At 43.6% G+C, this 12,579-nt stretch overlaps 1 protein-coding gene across 2 annotated transcripts in view; it reads left to right on the forward strand.

Annotated features, from left to right (window-relative positions):
* Positions 1-6,873, forward strand: part of wt1 (WT1 transcription factor) — a 77,388-nt gene extending 70,515 nt beyond the window's left edge. For both annotated transcript variants that reach the window (XM_033038769.1, XM_033038770.1), the window contains exon 8: positions 5,622-6,873. In XM_033038769.1, coding sequence (XP_032894660.1) covers positions 5,622-5,743 — 122 coding nt within the window. In that variant the 3' untranslated portion in view covers positions 5,744-6,873. The remainder of the gene's footprint in view (positions 1-5,621) is intronic.
* Positions 6,874-12,579: the final 5,706 nt, after the last annotated feature.

Genomic DNA, 12,579 nt, shown 5'->3' on the forward strand with positions numbered 1-12,579 from the left:
AAAATCAAAAATCTAAATCTAAAATGTTCCCCCACATCCTATCATGGCTTAATATTCACTCTATGAGTGCAAGTACCTATTTGTCTAGAAGAAGGTGCTGTTCTTGGGCTACGGCTTAGTCCAGACCTTGGTGTATAGTTTGTAGCTGTAGCTCATTATGTTGCTCCTGATCCATCAGAGTGCTCTCACCATGTCTTGGTACCATTGCTGTTCCATTCTCCAGTACATGCACCTCCCCTCTTCAGTAAAGAAACAAATGGAATTTTAAAATAACATGATAACATGCCATATATACTCATGAATGCATTATTTTCACAAGAAAATAGGAGCAAGATAAGGCAGCCACCAAGACTATCTCTCCATTTAATATGATCATAATCTAACCTAGGCCTCAAATGTTTTTAGATAAGCACATTAATATGCAGGGAATGGAGATATATGGATCAGATGCAACCAGAAGACATTAGATTAATTTGGCATCATATTCTGCACAGATACTGTGGGCTGAAGGGCTGTGCTGTATTGTTCTATTTTATGTTCTATGTTCTTTTCTAGCCCTTAACTCCCTGTTCTTTCAAAGATATATCCACTTCCACTTTAAATACCCCAATAATCAAATGCTGGCAACTCTCAGAAGGAAAGAGTTTCAGAGATCCCTTTGTGGGAGGAAATTGTGACACCTCAGTTTTAAATGACCATCCTTCATCTTGTAACCATGTCCCCTTGCTCGAGGTTCTCCCACCATAAGATCATAAGACATATGAGCAGAATTAGGCCATTCAGCCCATCAAATCTCCTATGCTATGCAATCATAGCCGATTTATATTTCCCTCTCAACCCCATTCTCCTGCCTTCTCCCCATAACCTTTCACGGCCATTGTAATCAAGAATCTATCAATCTCCACTTTAAAAATCCCCAATGTCTCCACAGCCATCTGTGGCAATGAATTCCACAGATTCACCACCCTCTGGCTAAAGATATTTCTCCTCATCTCTGTTCTAAGTAGATCTGGACATCTATCATTGTCTTTCTCACTTTGAATCTACAATATTTCAACTAGATCAGCCGTCAATCTTCCAAAGTCCAAAAACTATGACTGCAACTTTTAAGGACTTCTCTCCATTAAAGCTCTGGGTGCCTGCAATGCCAAAGTCTCAAAGGTTTTGTGTCAATCCATGATTACTCAAAGCAGGATAATGCTGTGACTGAAGAAGGTGGGAGTCTGGTTTGAAAAACAGCAAATGCTGGTAAACACTCCGTGGGTCAGGCAGCATCTGTGGAAAGAGAAAGAGAGTGAATATTTCAGGTCAAAGACCATTCATCAGAACTAGGAAGAGTTCTGGTGTAAGATGTTCGACTTGAAACGCTGACTCTTGTTTCTCTCTCCACAGATGCTGCTGAATGCTTCCAGCATTTTCTGTTTTTAGAGTCAGAGTCATACAGCATGGAAACAGGCCCTTCGGCCCGACATGTCCACGCTGACCAAGATGTCCGATCTCAGCTATTTCAGATTTCTATTTTAACATTCGCAATATTTCAATTTTCAGATGTCTGGTTTAGACAAAAACAAGATTTTGTTATGTTTAAGATGCCACCTGCCTGTAACGCTTCTTATTTATGGAAATGATTTTAATTTTTTCAGATATAACGAGACGACCTTTGGAAGCACTATCACAAGCTATTTGTCTGTTTAGGTTCATGTCGCTGCCCTGGATAACTGTCACTTAACTAGCTTTAATCCTTCCATATGTTCCCATTATTGTCTCCTCAATAATCCCTTCTTCTTGTAAGGGTGAAGATCAAAAGGGAGTGAACATTGGGAAAGGATTGGGTGCATTCTTCACCCATGGCTCAAATAGTTCATGTTCATAAGTTATAGGAGCAGAATTAGTTCGGAAACCAGGAACCCGCTCCCTCTAAAATCCAGAGTTCTCCTCAGACAACCATTCCCATTCCCATGTGGGGGGTGGGGGCACAGACATGTGATCATGTATTGTCTTTCTGCTGACTGGATAGTACGCAATAAAAGCTTTTCACTGCACCTCGGTTCACGTGACAATCAACGAAACTGAACTGAACAGACACAGAGTCACACTTGGTTGAGTGACAGAGGGAATTGCCAGACAAGAGGCCATTCAGTTCCTCAAGTCTGTGCTAGCCATTTGGTAAAGCTCCCCAACTCTCTTTCCAATTCATATTTTTATACAGCAAAGTAGGAGGACGTATGTCTTATCAAATCCAAGCTGCGTCTCTTTCTAATCCCGTTCCCTCACTTAAGTCGCTGTTTCTCTCCAACGTACCTTAAATCGACGCCTTAAATGTCTGCTCTTAGGTAATTTCCCACTTGATTCAGATTCCACTTTCTTAGTCTATGAAAGCCCTTTACCATTTATATACACTGTATCTCCCACCAACCTCTGCCAACCTCTGCTCTGAGAAGGACCCTGTCCTGTCCGTCCAGATGAGGCCCCTATCGCTGGTACCACTGCAATAAATGTAACCAGCACCTTCTCCAAGGCTTTGCCACTGTTCCAGTGAATTGAATCAAATTCCCCTTTCCTTGTTGGTGGGCTGAATCTGGAATGGCTGTCGGGATCCAGGCAGTTCATCTTCAAAACTGTATTGGAATGAGTTCAGAGAAGGAGGGATCATGATTCGTGGAACTCGACGTCTGAGTTACCAGATCAGACTCCCCTTAGATCATTTTGTTATGACTGGAAGGCAGAATGAGTGGGTGAGAGAATCCATGTCTTTAAAATACTGTGCGTACGTGCAATCAGACTGTTTAGCTTTGGTTGTACTGTTTAAAACACTTGATCCGTGCCTCTGTAACTTCTAAACTTTACTCATGGAACATAGAAAGGTACAGCACAGGAACAGACCCTTCGGCTCACAATGTCCATGCCAAACATGGTACTAGTCTAATCTGCCTGCATGCCATCCATATCCCTCCATTATCTGCATATCCATGTACTTATCTAAAAGCATCTTAAATGCCACTGTTGTATCTGCCTCCACCACCCTGGCAGTATGTTCCAGTCACACATCACCCTCTGTGTTTAAAAACTTTCCCTTAATATCTCCTTTAAACTCTGCCCCTCTCACCTTAAATCTACGCCCTCTAGTCTTTAAAATTTCCACCTTGGAGGAAAGGTTTTGGCTGTCATCATTTAATGCCTCTCATAATTTAACATACTCCTAACAGGTCTCCCGTCAACCTCTGCAGTTCCAGAGAAAACATTCCCAGTTTGTCCAACCTCTCCTTGTAGCCAGCCCTCTCATCCAGGCAACATTCTGGTACTTCCAGCTTGTTCTTCTCATTCTCCTTTCCATAAATTGCAGCTCATCCAACATCCTGCTCTCCCTTTCTGAGCTGGTGATGTCCTTTTATTCAACCCCCTCTATATTCTCACCTCACCCCCCCCCGTCTACCTCTGTCATCTTCTGCTGCTCTCTCCTGCTGGCCTTCCGATCTTCCCAAATGTAATCACTCCATGTTGTCAACTCTGCCGTCCACTGCCAATGTCCTCAGCTCTGAAATTCTCATTCTAACCCTTTCTGCCTCTGTAGATTTTTTTCCCTTAAAAACTACTTATTTGGTTGAGCATTTGGTCCACTTTCCTAATAGTGGTTTGGTGCCCCTCATGAAGGATCATAGAAACATAGAAACATAGAAAATAGGTGCAGGAGGTGCCATTCAACCCTTCGAGCCAGCACTGCCATTCATTGTGATCATGGCTGATCGTCCCCAATCAATAACCCATGCCTGCCTTCTCCCTATATCCCTGGATTCCACTAGCCCCTAGAGCTCTATCTAACTCTCTCTTAAATTCATCTAGTGATTTGGCCTCCACTGCCCTCTGCGCCAGGGAATTCCACAAATTCACAACTCTCTGGGTGAAAAGTTTTTTCTCACCTCAGTCTTAAATGGCCTCCCCTTTATTCTAAGACTGTGGCCCCTGGTTCTGGACTCGCCCAACATTGGGAACATTTTTCCTGCATCTAGCTTGACCAGTCCTTTTATAATTTTATATGTTTCTATAAGATCCCCCTCATCCTTCTAAACTCCAGTGAATACAAGCATAGTCTTTTCAATCTTTCCTCATATGACAGTCCCGCCATCCCAGGGATCAATCTTGTGAACATACACTACACTGCCTCAATCACAAGGATGTCCTTCCTCAAATTAGGAGACCAAAACTGTATGCAATACTCCAGATGTGGTCTGACCAGAGCCCTATACAACTGCAGAAGAACCTCTTTACTCCTATACTGAAATCCTTGTGTTATGAAGGCCAACATTCCATTAGCTTTCTTCACTGCCTGCTGTACCTGCACGCCAACTTTCAGTGACCCATGTACAAGGACGCCCAGGTCTCGCTGTACGTCCCCCTTACCTAACCTAACCCCATTGAGATAATAATCTGCCCCCTTGTTTTTGCCACCAAAGTGGATAACCTCACATTTATCTATATTATACTGCATCTGCCACGCATCTGCCCACTCACTCAACCTGTTCAGGTCACCCTGCAATCTCCTAACATCCTCTTCGCAGTTCACACTTCCACCCAGCTTTGTATCAACTGCAAACTTGCTAGTGTTGCTCCTAATTCCGTCTTCCAAATCATTAATCTTGGGAAAGTTTTTCTTACATCAAAGACTCTACACAAATTACGAAGGTTTATATGGGGATTTTTATGTTATGAGAATAGGCCTTTCCACCCAACCATCCATTCTGTCATTTATGCTCCATTTCAGCCTCTTCCCATTTTTGTTGTCTATTAGTGTAACCCTGTATTCCATTCTCCCTCATTCTTCCATTGTCCTGAGTCCCCATAGATGCATCCCTACCATTCACTTCAATCACTCCATTTGCAATCGAGCTCCCCATTCTCACCATACTTTGGTTAAAGCAGTTTCTTCTGAGTTGTCAAACCTTCACTGAGGAGATGGAAGGGACTGGGAGGAGTTCCTGGTGAGACTAGATTGTAAATTGAGCTGGACAAGAACTATTTTGGTACCACACATTATCTTTTTGTCATTCTCTTATTTTAGGAAGCAGAGAGAATGCTGGAAATAAGAAAATAAGACTAGAAAATGTAGGTCAGGCAGCAACTGTGGAAAGGGAAACTGAGCTTTCATCAGATCGGCATGGATACTGTGGGCCGAAGGGCCTGTTTCTATGCTGTACTGTTTCATGTGCTATTATGACAATTATTTTTATACATGTTGCCATTCTCAGTAGACGCCATAATTATGACAATAAGGACAGTATTGACCTTGTGAACTGTTTTTTTCCTCAGCATTATGGTCTTTCTCAACCTTCTGCCCTACTCTCCTCTCTTCTAAGGCTTACGGGATTTTAGTGTGACAAATCTTTCTTCCCTTGTAGGAATTGACACTTACAGAGGGGGAAGAGGACAAACTGAGAATAGGCATCCCATAAATTAACCCACTTCTAAAAGTCCTGCACAACTGAATTAGAGAAAAAAAAAACCTACTAGAGTTGAGCTAAACGCTAATGAATCTAATCCTTAATAAATGGTGTAATAATTGGCGATGGTATCTTTTCTTTGTTGACACAAATATTCAAAGTTCATTGGAGCTGCTGTTTTAACAGGTGAAAAGCCCTTTAGCTGTAGGTGGCCAAACTGCCAGAAGAAGTTTGCGAGATCCGATGAACTGGTTCGCCACCATAACATGCACCAGAGAAACCTGACCAAGCTCCAGCTGGCTCTCTGAGCGATGAACGGGACTGCATCGCGCAGAAAGGGGGCGGCGCACTGCTGCAGAAGTCTGCTCTCCTCCTCTTCGCCCGTCTGTTCTCAACGTCCAGCAGCCAATGCGACAGAATCGATGCCCACACCCCTGTTGCCCGCCTCACCTCACCTGCGCGGGTGGGCCAGCGCCTCTTGCTCACGGTCACGGTTGCCAACTCCGCTTGGACGTGTTCCCGGAGGTTTCACTATTTGACACCCAGCCTCCCAAGAGCCCTACTTAGTCACCTTCCGTCCCTTCTCCGGTACTGTGGACTCTGACACACAAACACCTGCCAAGAACATTCAGACAGCATTCACTTTCTGTGCCGCCCTGTAGAATGTAACTCCGAGGTTGTGTGCGGGAGACTCCAAAAAGCGTCATGTCAATCTTGGAGAGTCGCCAACCAGTGGGCAGAACAAGATGTGTGGCCATCCTTTGTGGAAACCAGTAGCAAGACACTATATATAGAGCTAAGGTGGTGCTCATTGTATAATGGTGCTGTCTGCTTCTACAGCACCAAGTCACTCAACTCCTGTGGAAATAATGTAAATATAGGGAGCTGTTAGCATTGATTTTGTATTTTGTTTCCCTTTTAACTCGGAAACCCAAATGTAACTTGCAGCCACTGGATGCAAGTCAAAACTAGCGGGTGTGTGGATGGGCGTTTAATCCATCGAGTACAGGAATATTTTAGCTGGGGAAATCACACTGTTTTGTCCATTGGAGGTAGATACATGAAGGGAGAAGAGAGGTTGGTGAGCCATGTTGTATAAGGACTGCTCTGATGTTGTAAACTATATATTGAGAGGCCATGCTGGCTATGTGGCTGGTTAGTCGTTACGTTAACAAACATAGTAAAAAGGAGGCTGGGCCACAAACTACCATTAACCATTCCTCTTGAAAACAAGTAACTTAATGACTTTCAAAATCTTCAAGTATATATGAAGAGAAATGTTGTAGTGTAATAGATTGTACCACATCCAAATTTCTTTGTTCATCTATTTACTATTACCAGCTGGAAATTATTATGTATATATCTGATAATGTATTGCTGTGCCTAAAATAGGAGGGTTATTAAAAGTAGAGAATAAACAGGAGAATTAGGTACGTCACAGGCTTGGTTTGCTTGTTTTAATCTGCGATAAGACTGGAAATATATCAGTGGTTTCATAACCCAACCTCTCACCCGAGCATCCACCCCACACAAGCGCCCTCCCCACACTCTCATGTCAAATCTTGATTAGTACGGGTGTCAGGGGTTGTGGGGAGAAGGCAGGAGAATGAGGTTGAGAGGGAAACATAGACCAGCCATGATTGAATGGGGGAGTAGACTTGATGGGCCGAATGGCCTAATTCTGCTCCTATAATTTATGAACTGATGAAGTCAATGTTTTCATACAGAGCGGCCCAGTGGTGCAGCTGGTGGAGCTGCTGCCTCATAATGTCAGAGACCCAGGTCCGATACTGACCGTGAGTGCTGCCTGTGTGGAGTTTACACGTTCTCCCTGTGACCGCGAGGGTTTAATCCGGGTGCTCCCTTTATCTCCCAAACATGAGCAAGTTTGTAGATTAATTGGCGCTCTGCAAATTGCCCTTACTGAGTAGCGAGTGGAATGAGAAAGTGGGATAACTCAGAACTAGATCGGTGGTCGGCCAGGATTGGGTGGGCCGAATGGCTTGTATCTATGCTGTATCTTTCAATGAAAATTTGATGGAAATTCAGCACCTGTTTGGTATCGCAGTCACCGGCCAATTTTAAAACCTCTGTTGTCATTTGAATATAATTCTGTTTCACTGCTTCACTCCACTTCTGATCATTACTCACTCTGATCCATTCTCACCACCCGTGGCCTTGGCTGTGATCTGCTCAATGCACAGGAGCAAAATCAGCCGCAACAAGGCATTTAACTACTTCATCTTGCAGGAAAGTTGGACATTAATTATCAAACACTAGGAAGTGTCTTGTTTATGTTAGGAGTGCTGCTTCATAAATAAATGGTTGGCCTAATCCAAATTGGCTGCTCAAAAGGTAGGTGTGAAATTGCGATGTGTATAATATTTAAGAAATTAAGACTTGCGTTTATATAGAGCCTTTCACTTCCATGGAGTGCCCCCAAAATGCTTTATAACCAATAAATATAAATAATGTCAGAAGTAAGGCAGAGAATCTGTTCACAGCATGTTTCCATAAACACTACTGATCTGTTATCATGCCACTGAATGAATGACAACCATTGAAAGGGATACATGAGTATAATGTCATGGAAACTAACATGGTGGCTCTTCCTCAATCTCAGTGGTTCAAGGGTTCCTTTATTATCACGTGTTCCAAGGTAGAGTAACATTCTTTTTTTGCATACAGATCAATAAGATTACTGCCATACATACTGTAAGTACAATAAGTACATAATACATAGAAACAGCCCACTGAGTCTATACACAAGAGTCGCCAGGTTTTGGCGCCATTTTCAAGTTCCAACTACAGCTGGCCATAAAGGCCCGTTGCAGCCGTCGCCTCCAGCCGGTCGTCCTGCAATCCGTTGTCCCTCTTTAACCTTCCAGGGACTACTCCCCCAGTTGATCTTGAAGGCGCAGCAGGTAGGATCCCTGGTTCCATGTTACCGGCCCTATACCCAGTGTCCGCCGCCGTTGCCAATTCCCTCCACCTCCTCTCCGGTTCCCGGCCTTCGGGGGCGAACAGGGGCCTGACTCGGCGGATTCCCTCTCCCGGTTCCGTGTCGGGCGATCCGGGCCTCCTGTCGGGGTATGGCCGCAGCTCGCCGGGACCTTTGCAAAATCTGGAAGTGGAACTTGGCGTAGAACATAAGAACATTAGAAAAAAAAGGAGTAGTCCTTCTTTATCTAGGGATATGGACCAAACGCAGGCAGGTGGGACTAGGGTAGCTGGGACATGTTGGCCGGTGTGGGCATGTTGGGCTGAAGGGCCTGTTTCCACACTGTATCACTCTATGACTCTATGACTAGTCCAACTCACGCTTCAATCCTGCTCAGCCATTGATTCACATAGTGACTGATTGAACCTTGGCCTCAATAGCACTTATCCATATCCTTCACTCCCTCTTAGTTCAAGCAATAGTCAATTTTCGCTTTGAACATATTCAACAACATAGCCTGCACATCTGTCTGGGGTGAGAATTTCAGACACATCTTATGGTTCAATGATTCAAAGGTATTTTATTGTCAGATGTACCTAGATACAGTGAAATTCTTTGTTTTGCATAGAATTCAGTTTTAGTTTTCTAGTTTTAGAAATACTACAGGGAAACAGGCCCTCCGGCCCACCTAGTCTGCAGGTCCATGCCGACCAGTTCTACACACTAGGGTCAATGTACAAAAGTCAATTACCGTACAAATTGGCTGTGCCATTGTGCCGCCCCATTCCAAGATGCCTCTGATTGTTGCCGTGTTTTGACTTTAGAATGGCAACTATAAACTTGCAATCCATCGGTGATTATTTCAGGGACGTTTCTACACCTGCACTGTTCAAAACAATGAATTTTGTCTCGGGCTGTAGTAGATATCACAGGGAACCTTTCAAAGCAAGATTGTTTGACTCCTTCAGTTGATGAGAAAAGTGAGATAGATTTGTTGTGTGTGAAGATGGATTTTATTTAATTTAGCACAGAATTGCAGGTGATTTATTCACAGGCAGTGGGCAAAGATTGACTTCTTGCTCGCAAATCCATTTGGCAGCAAAGTCAAAAGCAGAGCCCCTGTGGTGAGGCTTTGTCACTCCCTGCAGACAAGGGGAGAGCTTGTGTTGGGAGCAAATGGAGTTGCAGGTGGTTTTCTGTTCATTGTCCCAGGCCATTAACTTGACATACTTTGATATCAGGCCAATTTTGTAAAATGCTGAATGGGCAAATATTTGAACAGTCGGAAATTGATGGTGAAAAAACACGGGACAGAACACGGAGGCCAAAGCACAAATCAGGCCATTCAGCCCAACATTTATCCACCTGCCTCCTGCTAGCCCTTCTTTTCTAACCACGGCTTTTGTCTCCTCTGGTTGGTATATCCTGCCCAATGGGACAAGATGTATCCAGGGATAAAGATAAGAGAGTCTGGCAGAGCATCTGTAAACATTGTTTCCTTAAGTAAGGCTGTCTTAGTTTAGTTTAGAGATCCAGTGAGGACACAGGCACTTCGGCTCACCCAATCCACCCCAATCAGCAATCACCCCGTACACTCGCACTATCCTACACAATAGAGATAATTTACACTTTTCACCGGAGCCAAATTAACCTACAAACCTGTACATCTTAGGAGAATGGGAGGAAACGGCAATACTCGGGGAAAACCCACGCTGCCATGGAGAGAATGTACAAACTCCACACAGACAGCACCCATAGTCAGGATCAAACCCAGGTCTCTGGTGTTTGAAGGCAGCAACTCTGCTGCTGCACCACTGTGTAGAAGTTGTCTTTCTTGCATTAAGCCAAAGACCCAAAGACCTGCCCTCTCGGTTTTATGGTGAAGAGGCCACAATACTGCAATGAAGCAGATACATTGTCCCAGTCAATATATATTCCCTCAACTAACAATTTATTTCAATATTGAATATTTATTACATGTCATTTGAACCTCAGTGAGGCTCAAACGAAACTTAGTTTCCACAGCAATACAAACAGAGACAGTTCCTACAAGACATACAAACAATTCAATTTACACAAACATCCATCACAGTGAATCTCCTCCTCACTGTGATGGAAGGCAAAGTCTTTTCTCTGGTGAATTTGATCATTACTACGTTGCTGTTTGTGGGAACCTGCTATCCATTTATGACCTGCTGCATTTCCTTTGTTACAACTGTGAGGACATTTGAAAAAGTATCTTGGAATGGCCACAAGGTGGTGAAGTGAACTGTGGTAATGCAGGTCAATCCTCTCAATTTCCACCAGAGAAAAGTCTGACGTGATTCTGGTAAATGTCATAACCCGATATTCTCTCCTCATCTTGGCATACTACTCTGCTCACACTTCCAAAGCTTCTGCCTGTGTCCTTGATCACTTAAGCCAACTTTATCCTCGGTCGTAACTTCACCATTAAGACTGCTAAATGCAATTTTATTGAAATAATGCACCAGGTTCTGGCTCCTGAACTCCACTGGGCCACGGCCAAAGTCGTAACTTTTTTGAATCCTCTTTTCCACTTCTCCTTCCAATGAGGTTTCCTGGAGAGAAATCCCACCATCTTGGCTCTCCTCTCCCTCTGCCTCTAACCTTGTCAGTTTCCATTTATAAAGAAATGTCTCAATGTTTCAATCTCTCCGATGACTTTCACTGGCGTTGCCTCAACTCAGGCAAACTAGAGTCCAATAGGATTTATTACCTTGATGATAAAATTCCCAACAAGTATCTGAAATTAACCCCGTCCCTCCCTAATCTCTTGATTTTCTCTTATTCCCAAGCATATCTTTCAGTTTGGTTTAGTTCAGAGATAAATTGTGGAAACAGGCCCTTCGGCCCACCGACTCACGAGTCGACCAGTGATCCCAACACACATTAACACTATCCCAAACACACTACGGACAAATTACAATTATATCAAACCAATTAGCTACAAACCTGTATGGTGGGTCGGTGGGCTTGATGATAAAATTCCACACTGCATCACTCTAAACTAATAAACTAACCTCCTCTGCCTGCAAATGATCCAGATCCCACCATTCCTTACATACCCATGTGCCTATTTTAAAACTTCATATCCGCCACTATTATATCTGCTTCTCCCACCAACCATGACATCCTTTCCAGGCACCCCCACAATTAGAGTCATAAATAGAGTCATACAGTGTGGAAACAGGCCCTTCGGCCCAACTTTGTCACACTGACCAACATGTCCTATCAACACTAGACCCACATGCCAGCATTTGGCCCATATCTCTCTGAACTAGTCTTATCCATGTGCCTGTTCAAATGTTTCTTAAACGTTTCTGTGTTACATCTCCCTTCAACTGTACCCCTCTCACCTTAAAGCTCTTGATTTAACAATTCTCTCATCCCAGGAATTAGCCTGGCAAATCTTTTTTGAACTGCCTCCAATGCTACTCTATAGTTTCTTGTGGATCAAAGCTGTGCACAGTACTCCAGGTTACGCTTCACCAACACCCAGTAAAATTGTAACAAATCTTTCCTATATCTGAGCACCAATTTCTCTATGCAATAAAAGGTCAATTGGTCATTGGCCTTCTCAACTACCTGCTACCTCTGCCAGATAACCTTTTTGTGATTAATGCACAAGGCCACCTAGATCCTTCTGAACTTCACTCACTTGTAATGTCTTTCTGTTGAGATCGTAATCTGCCTTTTGAACCATTTCTCAACATACATGACTAATTATCATAAAACAGTTATCACATTTAACACTATAGTGTCATTTTCCCCCCCTCTCACTCCATCCATACCTCGTTGCACAGCCACAATAATCCCATCGCAAGACGCCCTTCAGCCAAGTTTTAAATCGTTGGCAAACTTGGTCACTTTACATCCGCGCTCCTCCTGGCCATTAACATAAATAGTAAGTACAAAAGTTCATAAGTTCATACGTGGTTGGAGCAGAATTACGCCATTCGGCCCATCAAGTCACCACAGCCATTCAATCATGGCTGATCTATCTTTCCCTCTCAACCTCATTCTCCTGCCTTCTCCCCATAACCCCTAACACCCGTACTAATCAAGAATCTATCAATCTCTGCCTTAAAAATATCCATTGGTGGCCTTCACAGCTGTCTGTTGCAATGAATTCCGCAGATCCACCAACCTCTGACTTTCTTTAGTCAAAGGATAGTTAATCAG

Source organism: Amblyraja radiata, chromosome 20, assembly GCF_010909765.2.
Source record: "Amblyraja radiata isolate CabotCenter1 chromosome 20, sAmbRad1.1.pri, whole genome shotgun sequence".
NCBI lineage: Eukaryota > Metazoa > Chordata > Chondrichthyes > Rajiformes > Rajidae > Amblyraja > Amblyraja radiata.